This window comes from Podarcis melisellensis, assembly GCF_964234715.1.
Source record: "Podarcis melisellensis genome assembly, chromosome: 3".
In the NCBI taxonomy this organism is placed as follows: Eukaryota; Metazoa; Chordata; class Lepidosauria; order Squamata; family Lacertidae; genus Podarcis; species Podarcis melisellensis.
Genome location: NC_138530.1, coordinates 96,856,865 through 96,869,831, shown reverse-complemented (window position 1 = coordinate 96,869,831; position 12,967 = coordinate 96,856,865). Strand labels below are relative to the sequence as shown.

The following is a 12,967-nucleotide window of genomic DNA, read 5'->3' as shown; positions in this document are numbered from 1 at the left end:
TCGTCTAGCGAGGCACCACTGTATCTTGGCTTTGTAGAGTAAAATAAGATATCAAAGCCTATTTTGGGTCTTGTTGCATGGACTGCCTAGTATGGATACAAATATTATTCCTTAGGTGTAGCTGAAACCATTACAAAACAAAATACATTACACAATTATCAATAATTATTATAACTAGGCATTCTGTCAGATATGAGTAGATGGTGGTGAGATGGCTTGTTTTGAGCTCTGTGGTTTGTTTTTAGCTCGATTATTTTAAAAATCGCAGTCCCAGCTCTTTTTTGTTAACTGCTTTGAGGTTTTCTTCTACAACCAAGATATAAATAAATTTTATGAAATAAATAAATAAATAAAATTGCATGGCCTCCCTATTTAAGGGGAAATGAATGCAGAAATACAGCTTTAGCATTATAAAACAGCATACTAACATTTAAAAAGCCCAGGTGGTATGTTTCCTGCGCTGCAGGAAAATGGGAGGTCGGGAAAAACGAGACCAGCACCTCAGAACAAATCTTTGCGTGATACTCCAATTCAAGGTTAGCTTTATCTGAAAACAGATCACAGGCATTTTAGCAAGCAGTGAAGATATAAGTGACCTACTCTGAAGAAAACAAGGACGTGAGAAATGTCATATCTGACTGCTTTTAGTTCTCTTAACCTTGCAGGCTGCATATCATACTTTGGGAGGGCAACTGATTCACATGTTGCCAATAGGATTTCACATGAAAACCCCCCTATTTGTATTCGGAATACACACATTTCAGTTTATTCAGTGGAATCAACATTATTACATTCCCTCTGCTCTCTCAGACTGAGAGTTTGAGGGCATATCCTCAACAAAGTTTGTAAACCACTCTGCAATACTTACTCACTCATTCCATTTGTGCCCTGCTCTTCAGCCAAAAAGCCTCCAAGAGAGGATTACATTGAAACATTCTGAATTGCAATATGAAAGCCACAGATTTCAGAGAAAAGGAGAGAACATTGACCACAGCTAGACATGTTGGCTTTTGTAGGTTTATGATGGATACTTAGGATAAATTGATTTTTATTTTTTTAAAATTAGCAGCCAAGAACAACAATTACCAAAATTCACCAAGCAACAGTTCTTCACCATCACCCTTCCAGGACCCGAGGTACATGCAGAGGAAAATAAGTGAGTGCAGGCACAGTGATTTAGAATAGTTCCTTTGGATTGGATTTCCAGGTTACTTTTGACACCATGGCAAACTCTTTTGTCATTGGCAAAAAAAACCCTACAGCTGGTCACAGCAGATGATGGAGAAATTAATGGCTTTATTGTAGCAGTGATTTAACCCTCCATTAGCTTCTGCCGGCCACTAATTGTCAGACTATCTGCCATGTCAATAGAAGGAAGTGTGGCAAGTGGAGAGACGCTACTTGTCTCATTATCTAATGTCCTATTATTCTTCATAAAATGTGTCCACGCTGGTTTTTGCGACCGAGGTCCTGTGTTTATGTCTTAGGGGCTGGCTACTGAGAGAATGGGATGCTGGAATCAGGCCTGCCCCAAGACATTTTGGCACCTGAGCAGGCGACAAAACAGCACCCTCCACCAGGGAAGAAGGGGTGAGTGAAGATCTACCTATCAGGAACGAGGAGAGGAATAAAGATCTACATCGGGAACAAAGGTGGGAGGAGACCAGCAGTCCCTCCTATTCACCAAGAGGCCGCTGCAGAGGTGTCCAATAAATAATAATAATAATAATAATAATAATAATAATAATAATAATAATTGTACCCCACCCATGTGACTGGGAATAAAAATAGGAATATAACACCACACATTAATACAACATAAATGGGGATTTTGGCTAGTTTGCACCTATTCAGTCCAACAACAACATTATTTGTACCCCACCCATCTAACCGGGAATAAAAATAGGAATATAATAACACACATGTTAATACAACTTAAATGGGAATTTTGGCTGGTTTGCACCTACAGTGGTGCCTCGCAAGACGAAATTAATTCGTTCCGCGAGTTGTTTCGTATTGCGATTTTTTCGTATTAACGGCTTTAAGAAGCAAGCCCATAGGGAAAATCGTCTTGCGAAGCAACGCAAAAAACGAAAAACCCTTTCGTCTTGCGCGTTTTTCGTCTTGCGAGATAATAATAATAATAATGCAGTATTTGTACCCTGCCCACCTGACAGGGTTTTGTGTGTGTGTGTGTGTGTGTGTGTGTGTGATCTATATATAGAAATGTGGGAATATATTCCATATAAATATACCATTACACATTACAATCATCTTTTGACTGAACAAGAAACATAAAACAAGAACTGGACTCCAAGTCTGTGATTCTAATAGTGACTTACACTAGGGCAGTCCTATTAATTTACCAGTGGACTTGTTTCACTCTTTTTAAATAACGATTTATTATTTATACCCCCCCCGCCCAAAAAAAAATCTGGCTGGGTTTCCCCAGCCACTCTTTTAAAGATTTGCAAGCCCCTCATGTGGGGGGGAAAAACTAGACTTAGAAAACTAGACAGGGAAGAACTAGGGAAACTTGGGGATTAAATATGGTAAAGACACACCCCACGTATACCCTTTCCCAAAACTCCAGTTCCTCTCTTCCCCACACACCACCACCTCCCAAATTCCCACCTCCCTCATATCCACACCAAGCAAGCATACTTACTGCTTCCAGGAAGGTACCATCTACACCCACCCCTGGCTTGGGAAAACCTCGGGAGTATCTACAGCAATGCAGCCAACCACTCGCGACAGAAACTATCCCTGCGTTCCACTCTAAAGACCCCGCCTTGTAAGAGGCAGCAGCAGCAGCTGCTGCTCACCTGGAGCAGGTGCATGGGCGGGCGTGAGGCGCCATAGGCGTCTAAACCACGCGCCTGATTTTCTTTTTTCTAACGTTGGAGTCGAAGCCGCGAAAGAGAGCTCGGGGCGCCAACTCCTGAAAGAGAATTAAAAAAAAAAAAAAGATTTCAACTTTATTTCGCATCCTTCACATTTCGCCCCCCCACCCCTTCCACTCAGGCATTATACGAAGACGGCCGTCGGCTGCCGTAAAGCGGGAAGGGCGGCTTTTCGCGACAGTTGCGAGGGCCTCCGAACTGCCTCTTTCGCTGCTCGGTCCTGTTGGCGGTTCCTGAGAGAAAGAGAGAGAAAGAGAGAGCATGGCGGCCGGGGAAGCTAAGTCCGTTTTATTCGTTTGCCTGGGTGAGTGGAAAGTGGGGGTGGAGAATGGGGGAGGTAAAGACTCAGCTTTTAAAAAATAAAAATAAAAATGCATGGGGTTTCATTATTATGCTTTTCTATGTGTTGGAAACCGCCCAGAGTGGGTAGTAGTAGTAGTGGTAATAGTAATAGTAATAATAATAATAAGAAGAAGAAGATAATAATAATAGAAAGTGTTATGCAAGCTAACAAAATATGTTCATGGACTTGGAATACAAAAATGTGCTGCACATTCATATTATTCAGTTCTCTATCTTTAAGCTGTCCTGTTTCCTCCCCCAATTACAGTGGTACCTCGGGTTACATACGCTTCAGGTTACAGACTCCGCTAACCCAGAAATAGAACCTCGGGTTAAGAACTTTGCTTCAGGATGAAAACAGAAATCGGACAGCAGCGGCAGCAGGAGGCCCCATTAGCTAAAGTGGTACCTCAGGTTGAGAACGGACCTCCGGAATGAATTAAGTATTTAACCCGAGGTACCACTGTATATCAGAAGAGCTAAGCCAGGAGCAGCTAGAAGAGCCACGACATTCTTACTTGTGAAGAAAGAGATGGGCAGCCAGAGTGGAATCCAGTGTTACCACTAAATCTCTTAAAACTTGTACATACAAGAGCTGCCTAGAAGCGAGAAACATTTACATTTGGTGTAGGACAGAAGCTGCCGTGCTCTCTGTGGTGATGGAAGGAGACTGTTTTACATAACACCACCTCCCCCTGGCTTTATAATACAGTGGTAATCTATTACTCATGCGTTTGGAGGGGGTCTGTAACTTCGCAGACAGAGAGAGAAGGCCTGAAATACAGGACAAATCTGTCAATACAGGACTCAGCATTTTACACTGAAATGCGGAACAATCCTGTATTATACAGGACAGGTGGCAACCCTACTTTCTGATGATATCATGGTTCAGATCTTCCAGCTTCCTTTGTGGCACTGGCAGAACTATGTTTATCCTAGTAATGGGAAGGGGCATTGGTGAGTTTAGTGGTTTCCCACCACCATCACCTCCCCTGAGGAATGGCTGAAGGTAAGATACAACTTGGATACTAGGGCTGGGTGATACCTTGTTTTCAACATCACAATATATCACCAGCTAAATATGATATATTGATATATCACGATATAGATATGCGGTGACGGAGAGCCTTTCTGCCCCCCACGAGGGCAGAGGGTCCCACCATACCTTCCTGCAGTGGTGGAGGGTGCATCACTCTTCCTCGCAGCAGTAGAGAGCCTTGCCAGGCCTCCTCATGGCAGCAGGGGGTTCCACCCTACATCCCTGTGGTAGCAGTGGGCCCAAGTGTGTGAGGGCTTATCTTCATTTCTTATTGGTTAGGACAGAGGAGGGAGAGAGCAAACAAAGCTGGAGACACCAGTGCCTGCATAGTATGTGCCTGCAATTTATCTGCAAAGTATCGTTCCACTGAGGAATGGGAAGTTATTAAGTCTTCAGCTTTTATTTCACCGGTACATGTCCTATGTTTACATTGATTTGCAAAATATAAAGCTGGTCAAATATCACTTAGCCTCTGCTTTTGGTTTGTAATAGGAGTAGTGGATATTCTTTACATAGCAGACTATAAGTTACTTAATACTTGAAGAGTAACATGTCTGTGGATCTCTTGTGGTGTACAGTACATGTGAGAAATAAATGGGAAGGGTAACAACAGAAATGAAGGCTGTATGCTGCTACATTTGCTCAGAAGTACCACTGAATTATGGGGCTTACTCCAAAGTGCATAGCTTTGTTTTAATATTCCTGTTGGTCCCTAGGGCATAACTGGTGTAGGAAGGACTCCATCTGCCCCAGTGCTGCCCTGGCGAGCGAAAATAAAGCATCTCTTTATCTTGGCAAAAAATTCTCCCACAGGCATGCTATCATTATTAGAAGGTCTTAGAGACTATCTCTCTCTCTCTCCCTCTCTCTCTCCCTCTGGTGTGGCATTGTTTTGAGAATGTCCTGTTTCCTAAGTCCCTGGTGCTGACTTTCTAGAAACGGTGCCATGCGAGAGAGAGAGAGAAAGGAGGTTCTTTTACAAAGGTAAAAAGAGGTAACATTGGCTCTTCACCCTGTTTCTTAGATTAGTGGACAAGTTGAAACCTCTTCATTTAACCAGTGTAGTCCCTGGGGTTCAACAGTGTCACCTGCTGAGAAAATTATTTAAAGAATAATACTTCTATTTTGAAAAGGGAAGCCAAATCATTTGGGGCTTTAGGGGCCACCAGATGTTGATAGGAGCCGATTACAGCTCAGGTTGGCTACTCCTGGTATTCAGTCAAAAATCCTCTGGAAGAAATGGATGAACCTTTCCCTGATAGCCGGCACTGAAACTACCCTGCAGAGTGAAAGCAGGAGAGGAATTTTATGGAAGCTACAGCCTGATTATTAGATTGCTGCTACTCTGCCCAGCCTCATTGCTTCTGGGGCAAAAGAAACATGAAATGACTATTTTGAAACATGTATCAATTGGTAAAAAATCAAATAGATGCATCTAAACATGGGCCCTGTTCATAGTTGTACAGTCTGGACTATGTTTCAGTGAGGCATGCACAACAATCATTCAGTGGATTATGCCTGATATATCTCATTCCTTTGCCCACATGTGAAGTAGAAGATGAGATATCACTTTATGAAACCTTTTTGCTTGATTAAATTGTGATGATGGAGGTGCTGCAGCTGAGAGAGCGGATGACGTCTCTTAAAATCTCTAAACAAATGATAGTGATACAGTTTTTCTCTGTCTACATTTAGAAATCCTGCTTTAAATCCTGGCTGGTTGCTTTTGGAAACAGTGTTCAACTAGGATTAGACTAGGGTCTGGCAGCATGGTGTGGAGACTGTAGATAGACTGTAGATCTCTCTCTCTCTCCTTCAACACTTGGAAAACAGTGTTAGAAACTGAGATATGAAAACTAGGAGCTAAATGGCACCTTAAACCCAGGTTATGGGTGCAACAACAGAATGTCTAGGCACACTTTTTTTAATAACAAGGAGACAAAACTGAAAATGAATGAACAGCATCTAAAATATTATTTTCATTTTCCACATGGTCTCGTCCTTCTCCTGCCCAACCCCCTGATATTCTTAAGAGGGTCTCTTGTCCAGTCTTCAGAGAGTAGCTGGAAGTGAGGAGGCAGAAAAAAGGTCCTCCTGTCCTTACACTCTGCAGTTTTAATCTGAAATCATGGGTGTAGTACTGCGCCCAGAACTCAGAAGCTGCTCACGCTAATGAAATTCCCTGTCGCAAAATGCACCTTGAGCATTGAGCATCGAACACTGCTTGGAAGTTGGGTGCTACTCAATTAAATTGATTGGCAGTAGATTGGACGTAGTTAGAAGACAATACCTATTTGTGAGACACATTCGTTGTTGTTGTTGTTTAGTCGTGTCCGACTCTTCGTGACCCCATGGACCAGAGCACGCCAGGCACTTCTGTCTTCCACTGCCTCCCACAGTTTGGTCAGACTCATGTTTGTAGCTTCAAAGACACCATCCAACCATCTCGTCCTCTGTCGTCCCCTTCTCCTCGTGCCCTCCATCTTTCCCAACATCAGGGTCTTTTCCAGGGAGTCTTCTCTGTGTGACACATAGTTAACTTAATTTGCTTCCACGATGTGTGGTTTTGGCCATTGGACAGGGATAACTTTAAAAGGAGATCAGACATAGTCATGAAGGATTGATTCATCAACAGCTTCAGCCATGACTGGACATGGAAGAGGCATCTAGAGCTGAACTAAAACTCCTGACTGGCAACAGCAGGAGTTGATGCAGCAGTGTGTACACCACTGCATCCACAGCCCCACCACTCACATTGGGTCAACATGAAAAAGTTCCTCTTCACTACACCGCATCCTAGGCTGAGCCCATGGCCATCAACTGATAGCATCAGAGCCAGCTGAAGAGCCAGTGAATCCTGCACTGGCACACATTTTGTGAGTTCCTGCTGGCAGTAGCCTCTATCTGCCATTTGAGGATCAGTATTGAAATTTGGCTGTGAACACCCCACCAACACTCTTTGCTGGTGGGGTTCTCTGCCTAATCTAGTCCTCTTCCAGCACAGGAGGGCAAAGCTGTTAGTGTACCTCTAAATACTAGCAGCTGGAGGGGACAGAATACTGGAGAGGGAAGGTGCTGTCAAGTCCTGCTTATGTGCTTCCTGGGAACATTTGGTTGGCTGCTGTGTGAAAAGGATCTGGATTAGATAGACACTCACTCTTGGTCTAATTGAGGTCCCAGGAGATAGTTATTATATGCTTAGTAGCTACGTTAAAGTTGCACTGTAGACCGTTGTCAGCCAAAAGGAGAATGTGTGTATGTTGTCATTGGAAGTTGCATTGCTGCAGAGTGATGAACAGACTGAAACCAAATAGTAATCCTGCCTTTACTGTTTTAGTATCAGAAGAGGGATTATCCATTAATGACCCCTTCACAATGCAAACACTGAGTTAGGCAACGCCGCTTTTATACCCATTATGTTGAGGTGCAAGGAGAAGGTTGGCCTGTAGTTCATCTTGTAGCACAATTCTATCTGTCTACTCAGGGGAACAAATCATATTAAACACAATATGACTTACTCCCAAGTAAACAACTCCAGGGTTTCAGATATAGGATTTATTTTGTAGGGAAAGGAGATGGGGCAGAAATGAGTTAATACCTCCCCCATGTAATTTCTTGTATCTCCTTGTTGAGCCCCAGCTTGTATTTTACTAGTATGAAGTTAAAGACTGCATTACAGTGTACTTGTAGCTTGAGTCAAAGCAGGTAGTTGTTACTCAGTGGAAAAGTCTGCAGGTCATAGGCTGTGATTTCACTAGATGTCTTAGGAACTAGGCTTAAAATCTGGAAATGCTGGTGATTTCAGTGGAATGTGTTGGTGAAATTGTCTTTTGGGGATGTAGAATTTAATCTGTAACAATATATTGTCAGCAATGCTACTGGAAACCAATAAAGCCCATAGAACACTGGTGTGTACTGACTTGCAACAATCCACCTCTGCTAAAAGTTGGTTGCTATTGGTGAACAATGATGGGCTTCTCACAAGCCAGGTGTGGAAGTCAGGAAGTGAACACTGCTGTGAAACTGCACAGAAGGGGGAGCTGATAAACCCTGTGGCTTTCTTCAGTTCTTCACATCTACCTCCACAGGTTCTGGAATGTTTCACTTTAAGAACACAGGAGTGAGAGATTGCACTTTAGAGTCACTGTATCTTTATTTCCACAGGGAACATTTGCCGCTCTCCTATAGCCGAAGCTGTTTTTAGGAAACTTGTGACTGAAGGAAACATTGAAAACAAGGTAAGTTTTATTTTAGCCGCCAAAGCCGCCATTCTGTTAGCATGATATAAATATTTTGACCTTACCTGCATCTGTCTGTACCAATTTATCAGCGTTTCTTTACCAAAGCCAAATTAAATGTATTTCCATCAGAAGTGCTAAATGGCAGACTGAGGGGCATCCCTTATCAGAAGAGGCTCTGTGTATGCTCTTAGGACATCAGTTGTATGAGGCATATGCTACTGCATTGTGGACAATATGAGCAAGCTAGAGATCTATTGATTAAACCCCTACTGGCAAATCAGCTGGGTAAATCTGAAACCTAGTATACTAAATATCTTCTGGACAACTATAATGGTATCACAGTGGCCGTGGCAAAGTTTCTTTCGGTAGTCATACGTATCAAAGATCATCATACTTAAGACTAAACAAATATCATCTCAGTCTCCCTCTGCCGGGGGGTTGTCTGTATGAATCTGCATTTTATTCTGAATCTGTGTTATGGATTTTTGGACTGCAATAAAGATTATTATTATATTTTGACTTGTTTTTCTGTAGTGGAGGATAGACAGTGCAGCAACATCTACGTATGAAGTAGGAAATCCTCCAGATTATCGAGGCCAGAATTGCATGAGGAAACATGGTGTTACCATGAATCATATTGCCAGGCAGGTACTGTACCCATATTGGTTTCACTGTATGTATGCATATGTTCTTGTTGTTCACAGTGGGTGATAGACAGCGGTGCTGTTTCTGACTGGAATGTGGGGCGCTCCCCAGATGCGAGGGCTTTAAGTTGTCTGAGAAATCATGACATTCAGACGGGCCATAAAGCACGACAGGTAGAAAGAGTCTGTTTGTTGTTTTCTGGAAACTATGGGTGGTGCAAAAGTCTTGGTAACTGCTGTAGGTTGGATTGCACATGGATTGGCAAAGTATTAAATGTTTAACTACTCAGTGTCGTCGTGGTTAGAGCAGTGGAAATTCTAACAGCATCTGCGTAAAGTGGTTGGATGAAGCCGTGTTCCAGAGCCTGTTAACACTGTTCACTGACTGAAATGATTTCAGTGGTTAGGGATATTATTATTTTATTTCTTTGCTAGCCAAGGTGAATCACTTGCCATGAACCTAGTTTGCCATTTTGTTGCCCATTCCTCCAGTTTAAAGATATCCTTTTGAGTCATACTGCATTTGGCTTTTCATAGTACAGTGATATTTCTGGTTACAGATGCTTCAGGTTACAGACTCCGCTAACCCTGAAATAGTACCTCGGGTTAAGAACTTTGCTTCAGGATGAGAACAGAAATCGTGCCGTGGCAGCAGTGGGAGGCCCCATTAGCTAAAGTGGTACCTCAGGTTAAGAACAGTTTCAGGTTAAGAACGGACCTCCAGAACGAATTAAATTCTTAACCCGAGGTACCACTGTACTAAAGAATTTGGTGTTGATTGCAGGCTTGGACTTCTCTCCCCTGGCTACAGTTCATTAATAAACAAGTTAAATCACACCAATCCCAATAGAGACTCACTGTTAGCTTCCCTCCATTGTGACAACTGTTCCTGGTTCAGAGCTTAAGCAACTCTGCTCCAGTAGACAATTGTAGGATATAAGAGATGGCTAAATGATATTGATTTCAATGTCTCAGTTAAAATAAATGCACATAATTTATCAAAATTCCTTTAAGGCCTGACCTTCTTTAGATGGATTCATAACTGCAGCATTTCTGTTAGACAAAGGATGTGTCACATGTTCCCTTCTGACTTTTTCTTTCCTTTTGTGAGGTCTTGCTTTAGTTGTTTTCCCCATTTACAGATCTTTTTATTATTGTTCCTTTAGCTTCACTGGTGCCCTTTTTGACCTTAAACTCCCTTTAGTCCATTTCATGTAAAACCCATAGTACTCAGCATAGATGAGAGCCTCTCAACACTCAAACAGTTCTGCCTGCCTTCTGCTTTTTCTTCTATTTCTCTTGATATCTTGATTCCCCCCCCCCCCCATATTTAAAAGCTTAACAAGGAAAGCTTAACTGGTATAGTTCACATCTGTTGTTTTCAACACATCAAAATGTGCTCTGAATGTTATCACAGTTCAAAAGAAGAACTAATGGCATCTTTGGAAGAGCGCATTGTTGAACAATACTTTTACGTCGTAATCATTACAGCCTTATCCCATAATTTCTGAACAGTGTTTGATTTTTGAGAGATAATATGAACAATAACTTGTGTAAATGTTCCCTGGCCAAATGCTAAAACACTAATTGTTCTGTCTCCAGTTTTATTTTTCTAAAATTGATTTCTGAGCTACTTACTTTGCAGCTGTCAGTTAGCATACATAAATGTTGTTTGGCTTTAGAATTTTAAATATGTATTGCTAACTGCCATCACTGCAACACTGACTTAACCTTATTTTGCATTTTTTTTTATTAAAAATTGTTGTGACATGGATCTCTGTTAACAGTGTTTAAACATATTTGTTAAATTCTAGGTTACAAAAGATGATTTCCTGACGTTTGATTATATGCTTTGCATGGATGAAAGTAACTTACGGTAAGTTGTGAAAACTATGTGATTTTTGCTTATAGATGATGAATAGTTCTGATTATTCTAGCCTAAATGGGTTGTTTGCTACATTTAGTGCCTCCTAATAGACGCTAAAGCCCTTAAAGAGTATTCCCACTATACCCTTCGTCTAAAACATGGGGAGGGAAACAGATTAAATTCCAGATGTTATTGAACTACCCTCAGCTCTGGCCAGCATGGTCAATGTATAGAGATGATGGGGGTTTAATTCAAACACAGCTGGATGACCACAGGTTCCCCATTCTGGGTCTAAAGGATGATGATCCCTAGGAATAGTCAGGGAACAGACAGAATAGCATTGTACCTTTTGCATTATAGTAATCTATTCCTCATTTGAGCAAATGATTGCCAGGATTACTCTGCAAAAGGAGAACAGGCTGCTGTATGAAATCTATATTTCTGGTGGATCCAGGTGTTATTTCAAGTCAATGTTCTGAAACTGTTGCATCTATTTCCTGAGCCTCTCTTTAGTATTTTTGGCTCCATAGTGTTGATATTCCATAACTTACACTTATACTTGGGTACAACATTACATAAAGACATGTGTGTTAGATGCTGCGTACTAAATCACATCACACTGTTAAAAGTGTGTGTGTTTTTCTTTATACACTGATTTTTGTTTCCTTTATGCACTGCAAACTCTAAGGACATCTTAGTGTCAAAGGAAAAAAAAAAGAAAGACATGCCACACTTAATGACAAAAAGTTGCCTAAACTTTTGTCTTGTAGAGATCTGAAAAGAAAAAGCAATAGTGTTCAAAACTGCAAATCTCAGATTGAGCTGCTTGGGAGCTATGATCCACAAAAGCAGCTTATTATTGAAGATCCGTACTATGTAAGTATTCAGTTCTATTAGTCCTTTTTAACTCAAAATCAGTGTTGTAGCAATCAGTGTTGTAATAAAGAAATTTGTTTTAACTTAAATTGGTTCATTTTATTTTTTGTCTCTGCTTCTTTCTATAGGGGACTGATGAAGATTTTGAAACTGTTTATCAACAGTGCCTTAGATGCTGTAAAGCATTTTTGGAGAAACCTCATTAATGGGGCAAGTGTTTATGAAAGCAAATAATATTTAGCTGTTCTGTAAAATTATTCTCAATTGATATTAAATTGTAAGGATTCTAAAAATAAGTCCTTTTTTAGCATACTTAATTTCATGATGTGCACTGCACCTTGTACTTGAGAAATGGTAGGCTTATAAAATTAATATTGACCTTGATCAAGCATCTATATAAGGGGGAAAGCATCCAGAACTGACAAAATAAATGTGTGTGATTCTTGGTATACATATTCCACATAATATGTAAAAGAATTCCTGTATGCATACTCTAAATATGATACACCTATGTTTGTTTTCCATTGCTACTTGTATGTATGGTACTTTCTAACCTTAAACATCTTTCTTAGAAGTATCTTTTGGATGTTTTGTCACATGATTAAGAACTGAAGACTTAACAAAACAGTCTCTTTTTACTTTTTCCATTATTTGTGATTTGAAAGAGAGAGAGAGACTTACAGCCATATAGAGTTGTTGAGCTGTATGAATTTCACAAGTCTGCATAACCACAGAATAAGTTCGTTGTGTGGTCTCTTGATGCATAGTATAGTCTCCTAGAGTCTTGGTCTCTCTCTTTTTTTTCTATTTATTCAAACAAAATCTAGCCTTTAGTAGCTGCTGAGATGATGCTTGAAAGAGGATAAATACAGCCTTGTGAAGTCTTGGAGCAGTGTGCATGGCACAAAGTGTTCTTTGCAGATCATGTGTACTAACGGAAGCCGAGCAAATTATTTAAATATACTTCACTTGCCCTAACATATGCAAACTACAACTATGTTAATTTTCACTCAACATAATTTCGGCATTACCTTCTTTTTAATCATAAATATACA

The 12,967-nt window shown here is 40.9% G+C and overlaps 3 protein-coding genes across 4 annotated transcripts in view; 1 reads left to right on the top strand and 2 right to left on the bottom strand.

Moving 5' to 3' along the window:
* SH3YL1 (SH3 and SYLF domain containing 1) overlaps positions 1-2,903 on the bottom strand; it is a 38,250-nt gene extending 35,347 nt beyond the window's left edge. The window contains exon 1 of the mRNA XM_081906504.1: positions 2,669-2,903. Coding sequence (XP_081762630.1) covers position 2,669 — 1 coding nt within the window. The 5' untranslated portion in view covers positions 2,670-2,903. The remainder of the gene's footprint in view (positions 1-2,668) is intronic.
* The window catches only part of ALKAL2 (ALK and LTK ligand 2), a 156,503-nt gene that overhangs the window by 128,437 nt on the left and 15,099 nt on the right, over positions 1-12,967 (bottom strand). The window lies entirely within an intron of this gene.
* On the top strand, positions 3,049-12,894 carry ACP1 (acid phosphatase 1). Of its 2 annotated transcripts, none has more exons than XM_081906658.1 (6): positions 3,049-3,207; positions 8,449-8,522; positions 9,230-9,343; positions 10,984-11,045; positions 11,807-11,912; positions 12,041-12,894. In XM_081906658.1, the coding sequence occupies exons 1-6, from the start codon at positions 3,165-3,167 to the stop codon at positions 12,116-12,118; spliced, it is 477 nt and encodes a 158-aa protein (XP_081762784.1). In that variant the 5' UTR covers positions 3,049-3,164; the 3' UTR covers positions 12,119-12,894. The 2 variants fall into 2 exon arrangements, with proteins under 2 accessions (XP_081762784.1, XP_081762783.1); XM_081906657.1 differs by lacking the exon at positions 9,230-9,343 and adding an exon at positions 9,060-9,173.